Source organism: Solea solea, chromosome 8 (genome assembly GCF_958295425.1).
Source record: "Solea solea chromosome 8, fSolSol10.1, whole genome shotgun sequence".
NCBI lineage: Eukaryota > Metazoa > Chordata > Actinopteri > Pleuronectiformes > Soleidae > Solea > Solea solea.
Window position 1 is genome coordinate 9,583,135 of NC_081141.1, and position 25,211 is coordinate 9,608,345.

General features: G+C 41.8%; 2 protein-coding genes across 5 annotated transcripts; both read right to left on the reverse strand.

Moving 5' to 3' along the window:
- Nucleotides 1-222: 222 nt before the first annotated feature.
- On the reverse strand, nucleotides 223-9,006 carry LOC131464293 (rap guanine nucleotide exchange factor 1-like). Its single transcript, XM_058636704.1, has 23 exons — nucleotides 8,881-9,006; nucleotides 8,610-8,749; nucleotides 7,939-8,150; nucleotides 7,695-7,851; nucleotides 7,166-7,404; nucleotides 6,088-6,193; nucleotides 5,891-5,963; nucleotides 5,514-5,642; nucleotides 5,285-5,431; nucleotides 4,717-4,946; nucleotides 4,250-4,302; nucleotides 4,060-4,171; nucleotides 3,904-3,979; nucleotides 3,448-3,532; nucleotides 2,907-2,999; nucleotides 2,589-2,774; nucleotides 2,413-2,497; nucleotides 2,207-2,301; nucleotides 1,999-2,077; nucleotides 1,291-1,392; nucleotides 1,118-1,215; nucleotides 876-1,016; nucleotides 223-778 (listed from the first exon to the last, which is right to left on the reverse strand). Exons 1-23 carry the CDS (start codon nucleotides 8,912-8,914, stop codon nucleotides 643-645), a joined length of 2,808 nt encoding a protein of 935 aa, XP_058492687.1. The 5' UTR covers nucleotides 8,915-9,006; the 3' UTR covers nucleotides 223-642.
- Nucleotides 9,007-9,371: 365 nt separating this feature from the next.
- LOC131464276 (dynamin-1-like) lies at nucleotides 9,372-24,647 on the reverse strand. Of its 4 annotated transcripts, none has more exons than XM_058636684.1 (24): nucleotides 24,240-24,647; nucleotides 21,116-21,189; nucleotides 20,881-21,030; nucleotides 20,559-20,762; nucleotides 20,074-20,172; nucleotides 19,785-19,945; nucleotides 18,784-18,926; nucleotides 18,408-18,543; nucleotides 18,218-18,285; nucleotides 17,957-18,095; nucleotides 17,740-17,826; nucleotides 17,554-17,624; nucleotides 17,367-17,418; nucleotides 17,193-17,204; nucleotides 16,822-16,935; nucleotides 16,577-16,686; nucleotides 16,286-16,397; nucleotides 15,716-15,727; nucleotides 15,366-15,533; nucleotides 15,191-15,277; nucleotides 14,394-14,548; nucleotides 14,140-14,307; nucleotides 12,509-12,544; nucleotides 9,372-10,772 (listed from the first exon to the last, which is right to left on the reverse strand). In XM_058636684.1, the coding sequence occupies exons 1-23, from the start codon at nucleotides 24,398-24,400 to the stop codon at nucleotides 12,523-12,525; spliced, it is 2,505 nt and encodes an 834-aa protein (XP_058492667.1). In that variant the 5' UTR covers nucleotides 24,401-24,647; the 3' UTR covers nucleotides 9,372-10,772; nucleotides 12,509-12,522. The 4 variants fall into 4 exon arrangements, with proteins under 4 accessions (XP_058492667.1, XP_058492668.1, XP_058492665.1 ...); XM_058636685.1 differs by having other exon boundaries at nucleotides 9,372-12,254; XM_058636682.1 differs by lacking the exon at nucleotides 12,509-12,544.
- Between the last annotated feature and the right edge of the window lie 564 nt (nucleotides 24,648-25,211).

Consider the following 25,211-nt stretch of genomic DNA (forward strand, 5'->3'; position numbering starts at 1 on the left):
TTTAAGAAACAATGCTCTACTGAAGCGACTAGTTTCTCTACAGGTTTGGTTAACTTGTCCTGCATCTGTTTATTTCCACAATATTAGTGTTCAGATGTTCAAAAGTCAAACCCAGACCTTGTTCTTAATAATGTTATTTAAATAAAGCATCAGTCCAACATCTGAGGTCGTTGTCCTTGGAACAGGTGAGATATATAGACACACACAAACACAACAACCAGGGAGAAGAGAAGGAGGGGGGCTTTATTGGACTATTGCTGCAAATAAAAGTACATTTCTGAGGGCAGAGAGGAGAGGAGGACATGTCCATCTGTACTGTCGATTAATATACATTAATATATGAATATTAATATTATAGCTAGCACCAGTATAACTCTATCTCTGTCTGGCTTCAGTCCAGATTAGCATGAGTTAACACAATGATAGCCAGTTAAACTAGTATTTGAACAGATTAAAAAGTCATTCTGTCTGGGATGTGTTTGCAGCTCGCTAGCCCAGTATGGAACTGACTTTATCTTAATTAGCAAGTTTGTCCATGTATTTCTTGGAGCTTGACTCTTGAATTCAAAGCGTTTCAAAGTAAGCCTTGTGATTATCCTTGTTAGTAGGTTAGTTTGTCCCAGTTCAGTTTGTTTCAATCTGTTATCTCTGGTTGATTCTCTGGGCGTTCCGTGGGCGGAGCCTGAGAGAGAGCTCCCATAATGCCTCCTCAGCCAGGTATTCACTGAAGCCATTAAAGAACAAAATGATGTCATCATTGGCCTGCAGAGAGTAAGAACTGCAGAAAGACAGAGATGCAGGTGTTAATTCAAACAGGGAACACAGACATAACGCCAAAGTATAGAAGAGTACTGTCGGTACTGCAGCTGACTGACACTTGCTGGTAGCTCCTTAAAGTGTAGAGGATGTTAAACTGCTGCCACCGTTTAGAGAAGTTGACCTTTGAACCCTGTGATGTCATCAAGGTGTCGGGATTCCCCAGGTGGACAAAGGTCAAGTCCTGCAGGATCAAACCCCTAAACAGACAGGTCAGAGAGGAGATACAGGTATACTGAGTCGTATACATGTATTGACCAAAGACATGACAGGTAATCGATATTTACTGTGCTATACATACAAGTAAGGTATACATGGAGGTTCCACTTCAGCCAGAGCGGCTCTGTATGCTCTGAACGAGGACGAGCTGTCAATCAAAGAGCTGAACTCCTCCAGAGCCTGAAAACAACCCCATACATGACTCATTATGAACCGATTACCACCAGTAAATGAATCAGATTTTTTTAAACAGACCTCAGTTGTGTTTCTCTGCCAATCCAGGCGCCGTAGGGGGGCGGAGTCCAGCCCTGACAGGATGGCCAAGTACGAGTTAAAGTTGTTCAGCTTCCGTAGGTGCTGCACACAGGAGTATGTTACTGATGGCTGTAATGTCACTATTGCAGCTCCAGTCGTCACTTATCATGTCACATACATTAGCATACAGAGTATTAACATTCTCCAACATCCTATTCTCATTCTCCAAAGACTAACATTGACTAGTCATGTACCCTGCATAACCATGTCTAATCCAAAATGTGTAACCTCAACTAACCCTGTCTAATCTTAACTAACTCCAGCTACTCATAACATTGACTAACCCAGCATCCTTACTATCCATAACTAATCCAAGCAACCTTAAGAAACCCTGACTAATTCCAATTAATCCTGACAAAGTAATCTTGAGGAACTCTGTATAATCCTGAGTAAAACTGGCTAACTAACTTCAAATAAACCCAGGAAACTCTCAGTAATCCTAACCAACACTGCCTTGCCACATACAATAAATCCTGACTTACTATTCTAGTCCAATGCTAACTCCAATTAACAATTTTTTTTTTATGGAAGTGCGATATAAGCAGAGGCCACGCCAGGTTTCCTTTCTGGTGTATTGTTGTTGTCATAATGCTGCTTCACAATAAACCTATTACCACTACTACATTTCTCAATATAACTTCCTCCCACCTTCATGATCTTCAGGAACTTCAGCAAAAGTTTTTCTCTGTCCTGAGGTTTGTCTTGAAGGATGATGACTGAACGAACCCTGAACACACACACACACACACACACACACACACACAGAAGAACAATATCATGTCATTTACATTTTGTTCATCTCACAGTGAACTGTGAAAAGAGTGTCTTGTAGCAGCAGTTTGTGTCAGTGTTTTACCAGAAGGACACGTTGTTAAAATGTTGAGTGAACTCAGTCAGGTTTGGACTCTTCTCTTCATTCTGCTCTTTAGACCACATCAACACCTCTGGAAGCTAGACAGAAGTGACAGACGTGTGATTCAGACAGGTGTGATACATGCAGGTGAGACAGACTTGCAAGGGGCAGAAAGGTGGACACACATACAAGTGAGAGAAAAATTGTACCTCAATCTTGTAGAACAGTTCAGAGTCCATCAGAGTTAACTGTTCAGCTAAATCCTGACTCCTGAAGTCCAGAAGTGTTCCTGGTCTGGAGACAAGAGGAGACAAGTTACAGTCATAACTTTACCAATAACAACTCAGCCTGCAGTGTCTTCATCCAGTCAGGTGAATTAGATTACCTGGCTGCTATGCCCCTAGCTGCAAGGGGGCGGAGTGACAGAGTGGAACCACTAAGCCATTTCTGCTCCATTTTAGACAGAATGGTGGAGCGCAACAGGTGAGCCAGTTCCAGCTCTCCACCAACTAGGAGCCTGAACACCATGTCTGTCAGCAGCAGCAGCAAATCAGAATCCAGCTCCATCACACTGCACACGCAAAAACACACACAACACGCAGTACGTGAGCATACCGACTGAGGCTCATCTTTCACTTTCCAGGAGTTGATTCATGTCAGACCAAATCCAAGTCTGTTTTAATAATGCGTGTGTGTGTGTTACCACAGCTCGTCCACCACGCTGACCAGCAGGTGGAAAGTGTTCTTGGCAGCTTTCAGCTCTGCAGCTTCATGTCCATCACATACATATCTGTACGTGTTGATGGTCAAAGATTTACACCAAAATCAAGCCTGACCACATACTGTGATCATTATGCAATGTTTTTTCTCAATAGTCTCAGCAGGACAAACTGAAGCCTGAAGATCAGATGAGATACATTTGACCAGTAAGATAGAAAACTTAATAATCTCCATACAGAGAGATTCTCTAGTCTGTTTGTTAATGCTCTCATCCTCCTCTATTTTGTCTTCTTGTCACTTTCAAATCCACAATAACTGTATAAACTTGAAGTCCACACATGAAGACTCATGATTTCATAGAGGTCAATATGTCCTACAGGGATGCAGCCTGAAAGAATTCGAAAAAATGATTTATCCTTTGGTTCACTGATAACAGTTTAATTCTTAAAGCTCTGCTTTCTATTAATTATAGAGGGGTCCTGCATGGTTCACTTTACACTATTACATTTTATTTAGGAGGATATCTGTGGTGTAGTTTGTTGATGACGTCACTTGAGCTGATGAAGGTCCTGTAGGTGGAGAGGAAGGCTTCACGATACAGGACCTGTTCTACATACACACACACACACACAAATATTACGAATTACCTCATGAATACCAAGTAGTATCTTTCAAATATAAGGTGGTATCTTATGAATAAGTTGTATAAGGCAGTGGTTCTCAACCTATTAGAGCTGTGACCCACCGATTAGACTTGAGCATGTGACACTTATGAATTTAATAACATCCCCATCTTAGGCAAATCTAATCAATGGTACAGAGTTTCCAGTGTTAACTGTATTGTATGCTATTTTGATTTTGATCTGTCAACTGCCAAAATTATCCCCAAGGTTAAGAAGGTTGTTGTATCTTATGAATACAACGTAAGTTATGAAGTGTTTGTTGAGTGTGATGGAGAACATCTGCAAAAAAAGACTTACCAGTGCTGTCAGTCTGTATGGCATAGACCAATAGGATCTCAGGAGAGGCTGCTTTCACATCTGGACCTTCCTCCTCCTAAGACAGTGAGAGGTTAGATGTCAGGAAACAGGGAAACTGAAGACATTAAGGAGAGCAGTCAGCTGTCTTGGTTATACCTCAGTCTTCATGGTAATTCTGTGGAGGATCTCCTGGTGGTTGGTGAGCAACACCTCCTCCTGCTCATCCCTGCTCCTCAGGCCATGCTCCTCCCCTTGCTCTTGCTGCAAACTTCAGAAGCGAGTGAGCCATTACTGACTGTTTCTGTGTACAGTCGTGTTGTAGTTTGTTGATAAATGTATGTCTTACCGGTCTCTGCAATTTACTTGTTTATCGGTGTCTTTGGCTGAATCCTCATCATCCTGTTAAAAACATAAGCAGGTCACAGAAACTCTTCTTCTCCTTCTTCATCACTTCTTACTACAATGAGTCCATGCTGACCTCTACAGGTTAAAGACCTGATTGTTGAAATAAAGTCTAAACACTTCCAACACAAACACTTTGAATGAGGTGATATCAACATTGTCGTTCTGTGGCTTCGCTTAGCTTTCATTCCTGAGAAAAGTCTGAAGACAGGAAGTAACTAGCAAACAGTATGTGTTCATCTGGCTTTGCGTGGACAGACAGCATGAAATGTATCCTTATGTGACCATTGCTGTAAACAATGTGGCGAGCCCACCAGCACAAAGCATCAGGTATGCAAAACTTCATTTTCTAACCAAACACTTTGAGTTGGTATCTCTTTGAGTTTCCTCAGGTGAAACATCTACTGTTACCTGCTGTTTCTTCTTAGGTGGTAAAGCTGGAGCAGGTAAAACCTCAGGTGAGGGGGTGGAGTCTAAGTCAGGCGGCAACTGTGTGTCCAGGTGTGTGTGCGTGAACTGGTAGGTGGTTTCCATCTCTTGCTGTCTGATGCTGGGATTCTGACTGAGGGTCTGAGGTGTCTGGTAGAACATGGCTGCTGACTGAATGCTGTAGGACGAGCAGAACTGCAGGTACTGATGGACTGAACACAGATGGGTGGAGAGAAAGAATTTATTTCCTGAGGATAGGATCATCCTATCTGATTTAATAAGCATCAGACTACAGGACATCATATAGTGGCTAAGTAATGCAAGGTGATGCAATTACACTTATCTATACATCACTGGTTTCACTATAAACATCAGCTGATCCAAGTGACTTCAGCTGCTTTTATTGGAATAAATACAGGCTCCACGCTGTTTGCTCACTGAGTTTACAGAAGCCAAATCCCAAATCCAGCACCTTCTTTGAGTCATAATAAGAGACTGGACCAGGATCTGTTTAGCATAGCTTAGTTAAAAATGTACTGTTTTTACTAACTGTGTCGTGTCTTCTCAGGGAGAGGAGGTGGAGTCCCGCTGTGGGACAGGGGGGAGGTCACTGGGTCTTCAGGATCATCGCAGTGGGGGGGGTCATAAGGTGTGAAGTCAAACTCAGAAGAAGGTGGAGCCTGAGAGCTGGTCAAGCCTGTGGTTTAGGGGTTAACAACAAACAGGTGAGACATACAGTAGAGACGGATGAAGAGACAGGTCAGACTTTTTTTTTTCACCTGCAGTAGCACATCGTCTTTTTTCTGGCAGGGCAGGAGGAAGTGATGAGGGCAGTGGAAAAGCAGGGAGAGTTTCAGAGGAGGAGAGGTCTGTATGGAGGAACTCATAGTCTGGATCTGCTTCTGTGTCTGTAAATACACAAAAAACACAGATTGTGTGCCTGTGTGTAAAAGTGCATGTGTTTCTCATGCAGGGAGCAACAGTTTAACACATTACTGCAGACAGGAAGAGACAGCAAACACTGCTTCTGTTTTTTTTCTTTATGTCAACTGACAAGAAGTGATGTCACTCATATCCCTGCTGACTGGAATTGTGTGTGTGTGTGTGTGTGTGTGTGTGTGTGTGTGTGGTGTGCTTGCGTGTGTCAGATTGTTACCACAGTGTGTATTTTCATCAGCTGAGTCTGCAGAAGAAGAACATTTCTTAAAAGAGTCGTTGTCCTCATACTCCTGAAACACACACAAATACACACACAGTTTTTAGACAGTAAGTTACCATGGCAACCATCCGACTTAATGGCCACACTGTATATACAGTGTAACAACGTGACAGAGTGCGAATAAAAAGTGACACCTGTGTCTGTGTGTCATCTTCAGATTGTCGTATAAATGGTGCTACTATGGCAACCCTGCAGGCGGCGGGGCCTGACTGACGCCTTTTGGGAGGCAGAGCTGGAGGACTGAGACAGAAACAGAAAAAGGAACAGAAACAAACAAAAACAGAGACAGAAATGGGCTGATGTCCAAAATTAGAGAATCCAAAAAAAAGTCTCCCCTTTGATTTCTCCATTCTGGGTTACAATACAAACATGGCAGACTCTGGGGAAGAGGACCATGCCCATGTGTAACATAAAGGGCTCATTCTGAAATAATAAATACTATAAATGATCAATTTCTGTTCATATGTAATCGATACACCTTAATTCTACACACTGGTCCTTTAAATTCCATAAAAAAGGAAGCAAGAGTAGCTTGTGTTCTTTTTTCTGTCACTTCTTTTACTTTTACTTCCTGCTGTCAGTTTACAGAGAGACAGGAAGTCAGAGGCAAGCCCCATGTCTTCCTACTTCCTGTTTCAGACACTGACCTATTTATGAAACATGTTCTCTGCTCAGTCACATTTAAAAACATTCAACATTGGTTACTTAATGATCTGATTTCTGCTTTTATTTGATTTGTGTAGGTAAAGTGATGATGTCATCCGTCCGTTTTAAATACAATAGATTTTAAAATGATAGTTCAGGTAGAAGTGCTGTTGTATGAGGTACTGAAAGTTATAGTCTTACATACAGCTGAAGGAGACTGTCAGCAATGTTCTCACAACCGCAGGGAGCAAGTGTGATATTTGAAGAATATGTTTAGCTTCATTCAGATTTACTGAATTGACACACTCTTACCAAACAAGGCAGATGTAGACCAGCAGCTCCCGGTGAGAAAAAAGCAAACATTTTAAAAAGGGAAAAAAAGGAGTGCCTCACACAACCACACTCCAAAAATGTATTATTCCTTTAAAACATAAATAAACTAATTAATAAATAAATAAACTGAATGTCAATTAGCCTTTGTAAATAAAGACAAACTAACTCAATATCCCTCTGCTCTGGTTTATGGGGGACAATATTTTTTCCACTAAAAAGAAGATCAGGACTCACCTGAGTCCCTGAGGGAAGGGCACCTGGGGGAGTGGCATGTGTGGTTTTGGAGGAGGGGAAACCATTGGATCCTCCCCTCCCCTCTCCATCCTCATTCTGTTCTTTTCCTCTACAGGAGATGCAGTAGTCCTGTCAGTCAGCATCTCAAACTCTCCCATTTGTCCAACAGTAGGCTGTAATTGGATTGGAGTCAATGGGGCAGAGCCCTCTTGTCTCTCTACAGCCAATCGAACCAGATCCTGATAGACATAACAGCACAAGGACAGGAAAAACTATGAGACAATAAGGGACAGGAATTAAGAAGTCACATCATAGCAGGACAGGACAATACGAACAAGACAGAAGAGGGCAAAAGAACACGATAGAAAGGGACAGGGATTAGTGGGATGTGACAATAAAGAAGAGAACAAAAAAGTAAATGAACTGAGAGGACAGGTGTTTGTGGGACAAGGCATAATTAATCTGTTGGACACAACGGCTATTTGCTTTCAGCCGGTTGGACACATGTCAGTCCAATGTTTGTCCTCACTTTAACTCCATCCAACACAGCCCTGATCACTGTGGTAACGCTAGATGTTGACTCCTGGTCATCATTGGAAACGCCCTGTAGAATCACAAGATCTGCCCAGTGAATCAGCTCAGCCAGAGACTGATAGAGATGAGTGAGACAGGTGGAGATGGTTTTACTGTAGACAGGACAAACAGAGACAGGTCAGAGCCAGGAGACAGGCAACTCTCTGATGATCCCATCTAAGTCAAGCAGTGCTAGATACCTTTTGTGGAGGTGTGGCTCCAGCTGGACCAGAGTCTGAACTGTCTCCAGAACTCCACTGGTGGCTCCACCCAGCAGAGCCCCCACCACAGACTGGTCCAGGACCAGTTTGTTTGCTCCAGGTCTGTCTATACCTAGTCTGTCCACCAGAGCTTTGAAGTACTGCAGAGAGCTGACAACTGCCCGCTGCTGGTCCAACAACACACACCCAGACTACACACAGAAACACACACAGTCAGTTTGTGTATAAGCCAGTGAATCAGGATTCACATTCTTTTAAACTCTTGTGCGGTCAGTGTGTGTGTTTTTGTACACCTTGTGTTACAATGTGTAAATACCTTGTTTTGTAATATTAATACATATCTATATATGTATATGTGTAAGTATATCTATCTATCTATCTATCTATCTATCTATCTATCTATCTATCTATCTATCTATCTCTCTCTATATATATATATATATATATATACATATATGTATATATATACATATACTGTATATCTATATATACATATATGTATGTGTATACATATATGTACATATACATACGTATATGTATATATATATATATACATACTGTATATATGTATATATATATATATAGACACACATACATAAGCGGGTGTGTTACTATTTTCACTATGCAGTTTGTGTGTCTATACCTACTACCTTGTTTTGAAGTGTGTGCTCCTGCAGCTTCAGATCAGGTGGTTTACGTCTTTGAGTAGGTTTGATTCGCTCAGTGCGTCTGATCCACTGTGGGTGGAGTTTATCCTTTAGCCTCATGGTAAGAGACACAAACTGAGAGGCTAAAAGAGAGGAAAGAGCCATCTTCATCAGCATCACTAGGTTAAACAGGTAAACCTAAACTGACAGGAAATCAGTTTTTTTTTAGTCTGCGACTGGCTACAGTTTGCTTGAAGGACAAGATGCGACTTACCTGTCTTACTCTCAGCTTTGTTGGATGTCCACATTTGGGCAGACAGAAATACAGAGGGCTGGTCACAGATCAGCAGAGCAACAGTTTAATCCTCTGCTGTCATGTTAGTCTTACTCTCTCTGTGTCAGTGTCTACTTTCTTCTCTTCTTCCTGTATCTCTCTCTCTCTCTCTCTCTCTCTCTCTCTACTCTCTGTTTTGGTTAAATAAAACCTTCAGCATAAATGAGGAAGATGCTGCAGCAGCTCTCCCCTCTGGCTGTAAGCAGTCATTACAGCTCAGACTTAATCATATCTGACATGAGGGGAATCCAGCGAAACCAGCACAAAATATTTATATCGCGTGGTTACAGAATCAAAAGACTATTAATGTTAGCATATTTCACCACACCAGCTTCTATACACCCTGTTTGACAATCCTTGAATGAGTGCACGTGGAGATCATTTAATTAATGATTTGTGAATGTCACAAAACAAACTCCAAACTCATCATCTTCATTCACACAAACTTTATTCATGTCCACATGTCTCTGTTGCCCCTGATCACATGACACAAAGGTACACAACACAGCTACATACATCCACACAGTGTAACACACCCACATACACACATACACTTCAGTCTGGGCCGCTGCATATTTCAGTTTAATAGATCTGTATATGTTGCTCACAGATATGGTACATTAAAATCTTCATACATTTATGGTAACACCACGGAGTGAACTATCCACTATCACAGGAGTGTGTGTGAGGCCGAGCTGCATTCAACCCCATGCTGCAGAACCACCTGTGCAACACTTTATTGTTTAATACCGAATGTTCAAAATTATAGGACACAATTTTAAGACAGAACTGAACAGTCATGCTGACACTGATCTGAACACCAGGACAATTTACAGATACAAACGCACTTTGGTGACACGCCTTGTGTTGAGTGCAGCTCGGAGCTCAACTAACTCTATAGACAAAACAACATACTAAGTCATTAAGTCGTAAATATGTATATATATATATGTATATATGTGTGTATGTGTATAATTTGTAGACAATTAAATAAGAAATGACATGTCACAACATAAAAGTTGGAACATGTCCCCCAGAAAGAACCAGTTACAACCAGTCAAAACTAGTGTGAAATATTAAGCACTTAGTGTGCACCACTTGTTTGTTGAAACTAGTTGAAACTAGAATGTACTAGTCAGACCTAGTGTGAACAAAATTAAACTAGTGTGAACCAGGAACGGTTAAGGGTATAGCTTGAACCAGTTCAAACTAGTGCCACAATAACAACTGCAGATAATCAATAAATAAATACATAAGTTAAAACAATATGCAAACTTTACACTGTAAAGAAAAGTTCAGCATTGATCAAAACACAACTCAGTTACTTAACTCCAGTTTGTGATACAGACAGCAAGCTAACAGGCTAACATGCTAACAGGCTGATCCCAGAGCAGCCTGAACATCCAGAGGAGTGAGACATCTTCCTGTCTGCGCCATCTCAGGAGTCTTCGGCAGATCTTTTTAAAACCTGATGATCGCATGAATCTGTTGCTACTGTTTTGATACAATATGACAGACAGTGTGAGGGGGCAGATAGACAGGTAGTTACCTGTCTCACCCTCATGACAGCTGATGGACAGCTAGACAACATATTTATACACTCAATATTGCAATAGTACTTTGCTGATCATTTGCTATATACATTTAAAATGTGCTGATAATCAATATCATCATCATTATTATTACTTGTAAGGTTCACAGTAACAGAACATCATCAGCAGAGTATCAGTATAACAGTTCAGTAGAGACAGAAACAAACACTTGGCTCAGGTTAACCTTCAATAGAAGACTGTGGGCTCTCTCCATGGGCGGGGCTACCTTTATTGGGACGACTGGGAACAAAGGACACAAAATGATCATGAAGAAAAAGAAAACAACAGTAAATCAACTGAAAAATAAACAGGAAGGGGCTTGCAGGATCAAACGTCATGTCATGTTTAACAAATGGTACTCTTCTTGGACCAATAGAAACCAGTTAGAGGCAATATCCACAGAAAAGAGAAGTCCACACCAATTAGTGGCCTGATGACACAGTTAGACCCAAATAAAACTGGTAAAAAAACTGGCAGGAACCAGGTGGAACCAGTTAGAGGTGGCTGACATTTGTCTTATGGTGAATCGCATGACCAGAAAGCATTGTTCACTTCAGTCTGTTGGTTACACTAATATAAACATAGTTAGCGCTAGTATTGAGGTACGGAAGCCTATTGCTTTTTTTTTTGGATCAATATCACAATATAACATGATACTATATTGTATAAACGTGATACATGATCACGTTTATACAATATAATGATACAATATAGTATCATCCTGTTTATACAATATAGTATGACATGATACTGATTAAAAAGTAGTTTCCACTATGACAGCAATACGCTTTTGTAGTAAGTAGTCACCAGTTGTATTTACTTGCACAAGTGTGGTGAATAAACACAAACTATCCAGCAACCACAGCCGCACGAGAAATGCTACATGTAAAAAATCTCTTTGTGTTCAGTGAGAATGCACCTTACGTCAGTGTGGTCTACATAATCAGAACTTGGTAGAACCAACCGGACCATGCATAATCAAGCTAGGACTGCTCAGAAAGTAGTTTGTTTGGATCAATTAGAACCACTTAGAATCAAAAGGTATGGACTGTATGTACTATAATACAAATAATACCTCAATTACTTCACACATCACAATATTTGCTGACAATTGATTGTCTGTTTCTGTGATGTCATAAATGTGGGTCATTTATTTTTCTTAAGGGACATCAATAGGGGAGAAGGGTCGTCCAATACCCATTATTGCCCTCCACATCCCTCACGTGGCGCTTGCTACTTTGAGTGAAACCAGCAGTTAATGTCCATTGTCTGTCTGAACACACCTGTAAACCTGTTTCAACACAACTGTGGCACTTGTGCATCAGGTGCCTGAGTTGTGGATGTTTAGGTCAGTGCAGCAGAAGGTGCTGATAAAACTTAAGCTTCCTAGCTCTTCACAGGGAGACCAGCTGAGTATCTCTTCTGATTGACCTGAGCAATATATATATGTTATAGAAACAGCTTAAACCAGTTGGCACAAATAAACCATTCAGTGTGGTTTGCGCCAGATTAATTAATGTGAATGTGCAAGATAAAACATGTGGAGTCTGTGCTTAGAACTTGTGTTAAACCAGCATTAATATTTTCAATCTACTCTCTCTCTCTCTCTCTCTCTCTCTCTCTCTGTGTCTGTGTGTGCATATGTGTGTCAGAGGGAGGAGTCAGAGGGAGGAGTCTGAGGCTGGTCTGGAGGATCATGATGGATATGCAGGAGCTCTCCGACTGGAGACGACACAATAAATGAAAACAACAGAGAAAAAGAGAGGGAGAGAGAGAGAGAAAGAGAGAGAGAGAGAGAGAGAGAGAGAGAGAGATAACAAACAGACAGTCAGTACCAAGTTGATGGAGCTGTCAATCACATGGCTAGCTAAAATGCTGGGAGAGTGGGTGGGTATGGCAATCTCATTGAGCAACACACACACACACACACAAACAGTTGGTGAAGGACAGTGACATCACACAGACATGTGACGTACCATTGGTGAACTCCTCACTGGTCACTGATAGAGATTCTGAAAAAATAACCATATATGGTCAGTGGTCAAGGGGCAGAGCTACCTGCTCTGATATTGACACACCTGAGAGATTCTGTCTTTGCCCTGTGGTACTGTTAGAACAGGATCACACAAACAGAAAGACAGGCAGGCAGACAGACAGAAAAGCAGAGAGGTGGACTGAGACAAAGAGACAGAGTCACAGGCAGAGGGGAAAGAGAAACAGAAAAGACAGATGTGGGCCTTTTTTCCACTATACAGTTCTAGCTCGGCTCAGCTCGGTTCGACTCTACTTGGGTTTTTTGTTTTAGTTCAGTGTCTGTGACACGGAGTGCGGTCATGTAGGACGTACTGAACTCATCTCTTTTAAGTAATGGATTCTAATGATTCAGTACACGTAAAGAAAAGACCTGCTTTTCTCGTCACTAGTTTGTGTTTGAGTCACAGCAGTTTCATGCAGCCGTGCTGAGATGACCCCGCCCACATTGAGGAGGTTCTATAGTAATGGAAAACGACGTGCCTGATACCACACAGAGTAGAGTAGAGCCGTGCCATGCTAGAACTGTATAGTGGAAAAGCACCATTAGAGACAATGGCAGGAAGACAGATAGACAAGGACACGGGCAGAGAGAGAGAGAGAGACTAACAGGACAGAAAAACAGACAGACAGACAGACAGACAGACAGACATGGCTCCATGTGAAGGTGGATGTACAGGCGGTGACAGTGTGAGTCTGAGAGTCCAGTACAGGTTATTCAGTGTGTAGTTAGCCTAGCTTAGCATAAACACAGAAAGAAACTGTTTGCCTAGCTCAATTTAAATTTCATGTAAAGGTATGAATATTAGTTCTGACTTTGTTACCCCACGGGAAAATGTGTTAGTAACCACCTTAAGAAATCTGAGTAATTAAAAAAGTGTCTAAAAATTTAGTTTTAAATTAAGTTTCAAATTCAGCTTCATTCTCTGCTCTGACACTGTTGGGCCGTGGCCACTGCAGCTGTTTACACTTTTTATGCTAAGCTAAGCTAACTTCCCTGTAATAAGACCCAGAGAGGAACCTGGGGTTTTTCCTAAATGAGGGACTGTTCCTTGTCAGATGTAGAGTCTGAGGATGAGGAGAAAGAGAATGAGCAGAGGGAGGAAAAGAAGAAAGAAAGACAGACCCGTCTTTCTTTTCCATGTCTGTGTGGGTTGTTTGTGGATCGCTGCTTTTTTGTCTACAGCACCAACAAAGAAGAAACTCTGATCACAACACACTTTCTCTTCTTCTTACAAAACAATAACACTTCTCCTGCCTCCACTTTGTTCAAATCAAACGTTAAAAGCAAAAACAGACAACTCATTTTGGTTAAACCAAACATCACCACTCTGACCTGAGACACTCAACAACTGAAAACATCTGCAACCACAGAAATGATGCATTCAGTTCATATTACAAGGTGTGATTACAATGTAAAGAAGCTGTTGTTCGTGACAACAGTTTAGAAGATATCTCATGTTAACATTAACTAGAAAAAACTTTACTTTCAATACCTGATGAAAGTAGTTTTGACCTGGTTTTTATGTTCATAACAGTTTTACAGTGAACACATTCTGTATGATTGTGTAATTACCTGGGAACTCCAGGTGGGGGTGCTCTGTTGGGCCTGGAAGGGACTGAGGGGGGTCCAGGGTCAGGTGACACTGCGGGACGTGATGGGGGCCCAGGGGCTGCACGTCCACCTGGACGAGGAGGTCCAGGAGGGGCCCGACGCTGGGGAGTTGGGCTGGACATGGGAGACCTACAAAGGCAGAGCGAGAACAACTCTGTGATGCTGAACACACAGGACGTCCTATACCTGTATACCGGTTGTTGCTGCTAGGTTACCTGCGCCCTGATGGCATCCCCGTCACCTGCAGCCACGAGTCATCGACAGGCGGAGGCATCGCTGTGGTGATGGTGGTGGTGCTGATGTCACTGATGATACTGAGGCCTTCACGCAGAGCGTGGTACATCTTCAACATCTCATCACGGTGCTGAGCCTGGGCAAGAGAAATAGACAGAGATTGAGAGGGAGAGAGAGAGAGAGAGGGGGACCATCGACATTTAATCTCTGAGGACCAAAAGTATCCACTACATTTTCATACCTGAACCCCAAAACCTCAGGCCCTGGGCATTAGGGTACAGGGCCATATCATGTACAACATCTACATGTGAATATACAGAACTCATAGGCGAGGGACATGTTTTCTGTGTCTGGTTTGATCAGTCAGTTATGAATAGTCTTTAGTTGCATGCAGGTAAAGGGTCCATAAGGAGAGCCAGAGGTGGAGCATAGAGGTAAACCCAAAACTTCTGGGACAAAATAAAGTTGTGTACATTGTCTAACTGCAACTCACATTACTCAACACAGTAATGAGTAAATGGTGAATGAAAAAAGAAAGTATTGGCCTGTCTACACAAGAATCCCCAAAATATTGGCCATTGTCCCAGTGGTTAGTTTGTTAGGTGTGTTATCTGCAGGTACACCTAGCTGGACAATATGTTCATGTAATGAACAGGTAAGACAAAAGTTCAATTTAAGGTCTTGTTAATGAATTGAGATATTGTGCTCCTACTATTACTACAGCTGAAGTCAATAAACCTGATGAATAAACCATCTTTCTGTCCATCTGTCTCCTCACCTGTTCCTGAGACTCTTCCATCAGTGAGTTTTGGTCTCCACAGGAGTAAAGATGAGCCAGTAGGTCAGAATGGATGAACTCCTTTGTCTGAGGAGCAGAGAAGTCTCATGACTCATTTCATTACCTCACTTCAGTTGTGTATCTGTGCGTGTGACTGTGTGCGTGTGTGCCATACGTTGTTGACCATCAGGTGCATGATGGTCTTGGGGATCAAGTCTCTGACTGTGCGGTGGATGATGGACAGGTATGAGTCCACCAGGTTTCTGACGATTTCCACCTGTCGTTCCAGCTGAGGGTCAATACTGTGGATCTGCCCATCACTACTTGACTCCTCCACCTCCACCTGGAACAAAATGGAGACACTGTTGTCTACCTCACATCTTTGAACATGTTGAAGTTAAAACAGTGAGGTGAAACAAGTATCTAGTGTACACTGATCAATAATTTACTATGAGTAAAACCAAACCAGCAAATTGCAGATCTACATAAAATCTACTTTCTGAGGAAAAATGTTATCAGACTCACCTTCTCTTTGTCCTGCAGGAGGCGGAATACAAGAAAAAAACATTAACAGTACAGTCAACAATACAGGACACTGTTACTGTTAAGAACACAGGTCAGGACACACTGTTGAGCGGTGATTCAAACACAAGGTCCCTACAAGTTTGAGATTTGTATTTACAATTCATGTTTTAAATAACACATATAATGAAGTTTTAATTTATTTACCAAACATCTCTCCGAAGTTACTTGGTGACAACATCAAAATTATTTAACTGGCTGTAAATGAGCTGCTATATTATGCAGAAATTTGCTCTTGTCACATTATGATTTAGGTCACAATAGTTTGCCATCTTTAAAAAGTAGGTCTCCATACAGAAAGTTCGGGAAACATTGATGAACAACACTGTAGGCTGACAAAAAAACTATAAAGAAAACACTGTAACTGTACTCCAGCCACTCCAGTTACTGCCAAAATCAGACACATTGTAATGTAGTACATATTGTGGAATTATTGAGCATTGATACAATAAATGTGTTCATAATAATAGAGTAAAAATTATATCATAAACATAATAAAGGAATGAATTGTACCACGTTGCGTTCAGGGTATACGCCAGCTCGTAGGAAAGACGCCTTCCAGCTGTCCACCTCCTCCTGAGACTCACTGGCCAGCTCTAGCTGACGGTAGTCCTTGTACACATTCCTATAACATCAATCCTTTTTACTTAATTACATGTTCAAAGTGAATATACTGATTTAGCTGATACATAATAAAACACAGTATCATCTGCATACACTCAAAGCATGGCCGTTTGACCTTTATCTATGAGGTTGATACTGTAATTATAAAGGATTTATTAGTGCATCTTTACAAACACATACCTTTGTTCAGTGTTGAACAAAGCAAAGATATGTTTGCTGGACATGAAGCTTTTCTCGATGTCCTTCAGTTTCAGGTTGTCCACAGGCAGCATGTACTTCTTCTCTTTCTCCTGCAATGGGCAACAACAGCAAGTCAGTAACAGCGCAGTAAGAACTGCGGACAAATGAAGTGCACATGTCCGATACAGTGAGGAAAATAAGGGTTCAGCACGCTTTCCCATGGATGTGCAGTGAGTGAGTGTTACCTCATCGTCTTTGTACCACGACAGGGTCTCTGCCGTCAGGACAAACCAGTACTCTTTAGCTCCGCCCTTCATGATACTGATGTTGTTGATGGTGAGCCAACCTTTACGGATCACCTGCACACACCAGGTGAATCATGGTGTCATCAAATAAGACACTGTGGCATAATAGTCAGTTAATAATTGCTGTTACTGTTGTACCACTTTCAACAAAGTGTAAAACATAATGAATCAATGCTGTTTGTCAAGCTGCAGCGATTTACAACCAGTTTACTGTGTGAAAAACGTAATCATTCATTTAGATATAGTTATTATTGTAATGCGTGATTAGTTTTACAGATTACATCAGAAATGACACACACAGAATCACTCACCATGATCTCGTCCTAGTTGAGATGGCAACAGTGGCAGGGAAGAGGATGGAGAGACAGGGTGAGGAGATAAGGGAGAAATATGAATGAGTACCCTTTTAGAGCCCCCCCCACCCCCCCCCCCCCCCCACACACACACACACACACACACCCTTTAGGTTACCTATAGTGACTCACCTGGTTTCCTGCTGCTTTCTTCTTGTTCATCTGACTGCTCTTCTGCTGAGCACTGACACAGATCACATAAATAAATGTTACACTGTCTGATTCCACTCCATCTAAACAAGAGCATGTAATTGAGCACGGCTTCAAGTGTCCTCCCCCAACCCACCCCTACAAACGCAAACTGATGTGTTTTTCTTACTTTGCAAAGCCGATGAAGTCTTCATGGTTTGTGTTCATGTAGGCCAACTCAATGTCAATGAGCAGTATCACCTGAGGACACACACACACACACACACACACACACAGACATCCATGTTAGGACTAAGCAGGTAACCACTAACTTTAGAGTGAACCTGAGTGAGTGAGTCAGGGTCATGTGACACACCTGGTCTTTGGTGCGACTCTCTCTGTCTCTGATATGCTGAGTGACAATCCTCTCCATCTCCTCTCTCAGCATGGGATATTGAGCCAGCTGCAGCCACAGGAAGAACACAGAGATCCGGGGTCAGACTTTAATGTGACATAAGTCAAGTTTATGACAAATAAACCCTTAATACAAGCCATCCATTAACTTAGACTGAAGGACTGAAGGGTCAAATTACCTTCTGTGTGCACTGTCTGACTGTGTTGACCAGCTCATTTATCACCATGTCAACACATTTCTGACACGGCACTTTGATCTGTGCGATCAGGCGCTTCACGATCGTCTCGAACGCCATGTCAGGTGTGAACAAACCCGTCCTGCACAGAAACACAGGTGAGTCAGGTTACACTCAGGTGCTGCAACACATGCCTGTACATATATAGTACCTGGACACAGCTGGCCAAACATGTATTTGTGTACACCAGGACTACAGACTCACCTGATTCCATGGATGTTCTTGATGGCGTAGCTGATCTCTTTACGAAGAGTTTTCTCATCACTCTCCAACTACACACACACACAGTGACACACATTAACACACTCATTTAAACTCATTTAAACACCATTACGTGGTTATTGTCACATGTTAGAGCTGACACACCAACACGTCTGCCGTGTGTGTGCGTTACCTTGACCATTTCGAATGGGAAGCGTTCATGAAAGATCCTGTTGATTTTAGCTCCTCCTGACAGTTCATAGGTGTCAACCTGATCTCCAGATCCTTCGATCCTCTTCTCAAAGTCCACTGCAAACTGCTGTACCATCCTGACACACACACACACACAGTGTATTAGTATTTTAGTATACTATTACTATATATCACTGTGATTTAGTATGTGCTACGGTGAATTAGTATGTATATTACCGGGTATATGGTGTGTGTGTTATTGTAAATGAGTATGTCTATTACTGTGTATTATTGTGTAGTTGTATGTGTATTGCTGTGGATTACTATGAATTAGTACATAATATTGTGTTTTGAAGAGTGTGTTACTGAGTACTGACTGCAGCAGGGCCTTGGTCTTGCGACTCGGGTCATCTGGTCTAAAGTGCTTGTACTCCTCCACCTCCTTCTCAATGGACAGCAGCTGGCTTTGCATTTTGCTGCGGAACGCTGGCAAAGTGTCCCGGATGTGGTTGGTCAGTTGCTAGGAGAGCGGTGAATAAACGCTCTGTTATTGTGATTATTACTGTGAATTAGTAATAATTAGTGGGCTCTTGAATAACACCCTTGAGACGAATAAAGTTTTGTTAGATTGAATTGATGACAGAGGAAGCAGAGCATCAGTGTGAAGAAGAGAAGAACTGTGTCTGAATGAGGTTCTTCATCAGTTCTGAGCCAGATACATGTTGACGACTTCACCACAAGGTGGTTCAGGCTCAGGGCTGTGGGTCAGGATCTAAGTCAGGCCATGGCTAATGACCAAACAGTTCTGTTACTAATCTACTGTTACAGCTAAAGATCAAAGGCTGCTAATGGAACCTGGTAGTCATTCGAATGCAAACACAGTTTCCTTCTCACCCTTAGAGGACCTGGTCTGAGGACCTTTAAATATTTAGAGGATCTACAGAGAACATTTGAATATTCTGAGGACCTTAAGATTTATAGGCGTATAGAGGATAGTCAGATGGCCTTTAAATATTTAGAGGATCTACATGGGACATCTGAAGGACTTTAAGATCTTTAGAAGACAAACAGAGGGTGGTCTAAGAACCTTTAGATCTTTACAGGACCTACAGAGGAAACTCTGAAGACCATTAGATCTTTAGAGGAACTACAGAGGACACTCTGAAGACCATTAGATCTTTAGAGGACCTACAGAGGACATTCTGAAGACTATTAGATATTTAGAGGACCTACAGAGGACATTCTGAAGACCATTAGATCTTTAGAGAATGATTTGAAAATCGTCAGAAGAATCCATCTGAAGATCTGTCTTTCAGAAGGACAGACAATAAAAGGATTTCCTAAAACAATTAATACTCTAGTGTGCATGTTTGGTTACCTGGTTGAGGGCTTTCTGAAGGTAGGCGGTGCCCATGCGGTCGGCCAGGTGTCGGTATCCTGGGTGAGACAAGAAGAACTTCCTCTCTGCTTGAAGAGCCGCAGTGATGTCTTTCCTCCCATCAATGTCCTTCTGACTGCGATTCACCACCCCAATGTAACCTGACACAGTCAAAGTGGGTTATCATTCTTATCATTCTACATCAGCATAAATGATCTGTTTCATTAGTTGAGAACATTGAGGACTGATCTTGAGCTTCATATCAGAAAGGAGAACAGTTTTTGTGTACCTCTGCGGAGCGGAAGCAGTTTATTCTCCAGGATATCTCTGGCATCGGTTCCTTCATCCATCAGATCCAGTTTGGTGATCACACCAATGGTCCTCAGACCTTAAGACACAAGATAAATAATAAATAAACATAAATATATAGGGAAGTATAGAGGATGTAGAAGACACATGATGGTAGAGATGAAGGATTTGGGACGTGTAGAGAATTAGGATAAGAGGTGTAGAGGATGTGGGAAGTGTAGAGCATGAAATGGTTTTTGATGATACTGAGGATATAGAAGACGTAGAAATACGTAGTCCTAGAGGATGTAGGAGCTGGAGGAGATGTGGACGATACAGTAGGCGCAGAGAATATAGTAAGAAAGGATGTAAAAGGTGTAGAGTATATAGGAAGTGTACAGGATGTAAGAGGTGTGGAAACTATAGGAGGTGAATGGAAAGAGTAGAGGATGAAGGAGGTGTATGGGGTACAGATGTATATTTGACCTTGTGGGTCGACCTCCTTGGCGATCTTTAGAGCATCAGAGTTGGCAAGGTCAGAGTTGGCAGGAGAAACAGCCAAAAGGAGGCAGTTGTCCTTGGTGACAAACTGCATGAGCATTTCTCTTATTTGGTGCTCGATGTCAGGAGGTTGGTCTCCAACTGGGACCTTTGTCATCCCGGGAAGATCCACGAGAGTCAGGTTCAATACTGAGTGAACAGAGGGGCCACCAGTGAGGCAAAGCAAGGACCAACAGAGACTACATTCTAGTTTATTGATTTGTGATGTGTGTGTGTATCTCAGTGTGTGCATATGCCAGTGTAATACCATTGGGTGAATAGACTCTGAGGTTGATGGGGACTGGACTGATTCCCTTGTTTTGCCCAGTCACTCGATCCGTCTCAGCTTCAATCTCCTGACGGACTTCATCAAAGTCGATGAACTTCTTCCCCTTGCAGTGCAGGAACTCGGCATACTCTGACCAGGAGTCAAAACAAACCACATGTCATTACAGTCTCTAAAATGTACAACAAGTGTGTCTCTGCAAAGTGTTGTGCCCCACCTGTGGGTGAATTGATGAGCTGCAGCACCAGGGGGCGCCGAGTCACGATACCTGAGCCACGGGGAAGGAAGTCTCTGAGGATGGAGAGCAGAGTTTAGTTTAGTCTGAGGAGACAACTGGCAGGGACATAGAGACAGAGACCAGTGCTTAGAGCAGGGGTAGCTAACCACATTTTTTTACAGTGTTACTGCAAAGAGCCACACGGGCACACATGAACATCTCCCCATCCCTTCCTCTCACTCTCTCTCTGTCTCTCTGTCTCTCTGTCTCTCCCTCACACACACACACACACACACACAGACCTCTACTCAGCCAGAGTTACTGTAAATGTCACACACCAACGACATGACAGAATGGCCTGCCATTTCGTTCAACAAAAAATATAAAGTCCCCCGCTCTGTTAAAAACGTCCTGTTCATCTTCGTATGTTCGTTTTGCTGAGTGAACTTGACACAAATTGTTTACGCAACAATGAGGTTTTCCCTCGCGCATGTGCGTGTTTGATATTGAACTAAGGCGAACATGCGTACACATATACATGCAAAAAAAAAAAACACAAACACATAATTTGATATGAACGCAAGAGCCGCATGAAGCTAGGCAAAGAGCCGCATAAGACTCGGGAGCCACGGGTTGGCCAGACCTGGCTTAGAGGATGGCATTAGGATTCAGGAGAGACGGAGACTGATCAGTATGTGAACTTTGAACTTCTCTGGTGTTTTCATATCACAGGTGATAAACTCAGATCAAATTGATTATAAATCTGCAAGGACCAAATATCATGAGCTGAAATAGAAAACACATTTTCATAGTATTTTCTTATCAATAAGTGATTTTCAGCACTGATGGTTTTGTCTGAATATTAAGAACACTTCACTGCACCTACCTACAGAAATGTATGTGCTTGGGTCTCATTGGACGCGTGTACAGTGCGTGATGGTTGCTTCACTGAACTTTTGTGGCTCTCTGCTGTTCACACAGTAATAGTGTCTGGGGTGTGTCTGCTGAGGAGCATCTGACACATCATTTTGATCTGACTATGTACTCAACTCAGTGCCAGGACTCTTCAGAAGGAGCCTGTGCATATGTCACTCTTACAAATATTCACCATAAGCACTGTAGCATTGAAAGAAAAATATACTGGATTCAGAGAAACAAAACACTAGAGTGTTTTTACGTTCAAATGGGTTACTGCATTGTGTTCGTAATAAATTCAACAGCTATAGACATTTAAAATGTGGTCAAATATCATTTTCACTGTGTCTTTAGCTGTGAACCATATGCAGCATGCAGGGAAAATAGGCCAGAGGAGCAGCGCCTGAAATGTGCGTCTCATGGAGACAGTGTCTCATTGTACTCTATTTTAAGACCAAGTTCATTACTTCATTTTGCTTTGTATTGTTTATAATATCCTTAATTGATGTTTGTCTTGTTCTATTTTTTTCTAATTCTTACTACATTGCTCTATTGTTATTTATTTTATTTTGTTGTTCCTTAAATTAAATACCTTGATAAACCTGATTATAATAAAATCTTATAAAAACATGTACGGTGAAATCAAAACAGACTCTTCAGACTCTATTCTACATTTGATGTGAATCCTTTACTACAGCTCCAGGAAATCCTTGTCATGACATCCTCAGTGTGTATATGTGTGTGTATGTGTGTGTGTGTGTGTGGGCATAGACTGATTCCCCTGCAGTCAGTGCAAACACACACGCACACCACGTGGTTATAATGTCATGAGATGGTGCTAACCCATGTGACCACAACTGTCCAATGAGAGGAGAGATACAGGAAGAGAGCTTTCTCCTCATTGGGGAAAGCCAATCAAGAAATCAGCCTGGAGTCTAGTGTGTGTGTGTGTGTGTGTGTGTGTGTGTGTGTGTGTGTGAGTGAGAGAGAGAGACTGTTTAAAAAGTGAACTCAATGAATGAACTCAATCTGAAGCCAGTCTGCCAGTCTGTGCTGTGAACATTTGCAATGAATAAACCTTTAAATAGAGTAACAAACGTGTGTTGGTGCTATTTTATATTTTATCATGTGATTATAGAAGTTTATCTGATTGACATGAAAAAACAAGAACAAACAAACAAACAAAAAAGTTCTGGTCTTCATGACCAAGACCCTTTTGGAACAGAGGTTTTTGATTGTAATAATAATAAAAAACAATGCAATGTTCTTATAAAATCTGCATTTTTAGTTTGCAGCGTTACTTGGGAGCTGCTGGTCAACAGCGGCATCATTTGGTAAGTTTGTCTTTCAAACACTGAAGTCACAAAACAACACATTTGAATTTACAGTTATCATGGAGGCAGTAGTGGCTCAACAACTTATGTATGCTTTGATGTAAAACCCCTGATTTTCTCCATGGATTTTGGTGTGGGAAGTGAGTGGTTTACAAAGTGATACACATCCAATCCGAAAAGGCGGTCAAACCTTCTAGACCACTGGCATTTCCATCTCTACACACAAGCCAGTCATCCATCCAGACTGTTCTTATCTGTTTTCCTAAATGGAAAATGCCAAATAACCAGTGACTGCTGCTGGAATAATATATATATATATATATATATATATATATTTTAATGTGTTATAAATGAATACATTTGATATTATACGTTATCAACAGATCAATAGAATTTGACTGGAACTGACTCAGATTTTTCTTCTCTTCTCTTCATAGTAATGATAAGAGCAGTATATAATAACAGAATCATATGTCATCTAATACATGTGAACAATTTATTATCATTATTATTATTGTAATTACTGTGTAATATGATCTCATGTATTTCACTGAGATCATTTAATATTAAATATTGGTTACCTTTACCTTATTATCATTATTATCATCATTACTATTATTATTATTATTATTGTTATTATGTTATTGGAGGTAATAGTGCATAATATAAGCTCGTGCAATATAAAATGTGTGCATCGTTACATTTAACGGCTGAAGAATGAATCAGTGCACCACATCAGGCGGCAGCTCTGGATTCACGGAGCGGGTTTAAATCTCCCTTTCACCGGCCCGGCTCTCAGCAGACAGACATACGGACATGAAGACAGACAGACAGACAGAGAGACAGACAGGTATAAAAAAGACGGGTGGACTCACTTGCCCACGAAGTTCTCCAGTACCGAGCTCTTCCCGGCGCTCTGTCCGCCCACCACCGCGATCTGCGGCAGGTCGAGACTCGCGTTCTGGCCGATGGAGGAGAAGGCATCCTGGAGCTGGTTCACCATCGGGATGAGATCCTCCATACCTCGGTTCCCCATGATGGAGGCGGGTGGAGAGACAGGTGGAGGCTGGTGATGGAGAATCCGACAGACAGGAAATCAGGGATGCTGCAGTGGATCCTTTTATCGCGCCGTCCTCGTGTCTCACGTCGCGGTCCTGCTCCTCGTGCAACTGATGATTTCGATCAGTCGTTAATCGGTTTTGATATCAGTATTTATGATAATGTTTCTCCAGCTGTGACCTTCAGCTCCCTCTTCTTCTCCTCCTCCTCCTCCTCCTCTGCAGGGAGCGATCAGCCTACAAAACACGCTCCCACATCCGGCAGCTTCAAAGTAAAAGCCCACGCGTGTAATTATAGAGGTGCTTATTTAAGGTTCTTCTGGTTGTATGAGGTACTGGAGCCAGATAGAGACGCACTGAAAACATGGCAGCCAATAGGAACATTATTTAGCCATCGAACAAAAGGCTCAACTCATAAAAACAATTATATTTCTGATAGCTTATACATACAAATACATACTTTGCTTCGCCTCACAGTAAGTGTTTTCATATTATGAAACTGAAGTCCGAGTTACTTTGAAAACCGCTAACTCAAAACCAGAAGAAAATTAGAAATGTATATCATGGCATTGCAAATAAGAACTGTTAACCCACACTTACCAAATAAAAAACGAAAATATGCTGAGTTATCTGATGCGGACTTTAGTACAGGTGAGTGAGTGTAACAGGTTTTTGTGTCAGTACCTCATATCACCACACCTGAAAACATTTTACATTGAAGGGACGCGGCTACAGTGTACACCTGTTAACACATACCCTGACTTAATTACACTGAATGTAAACAGGATC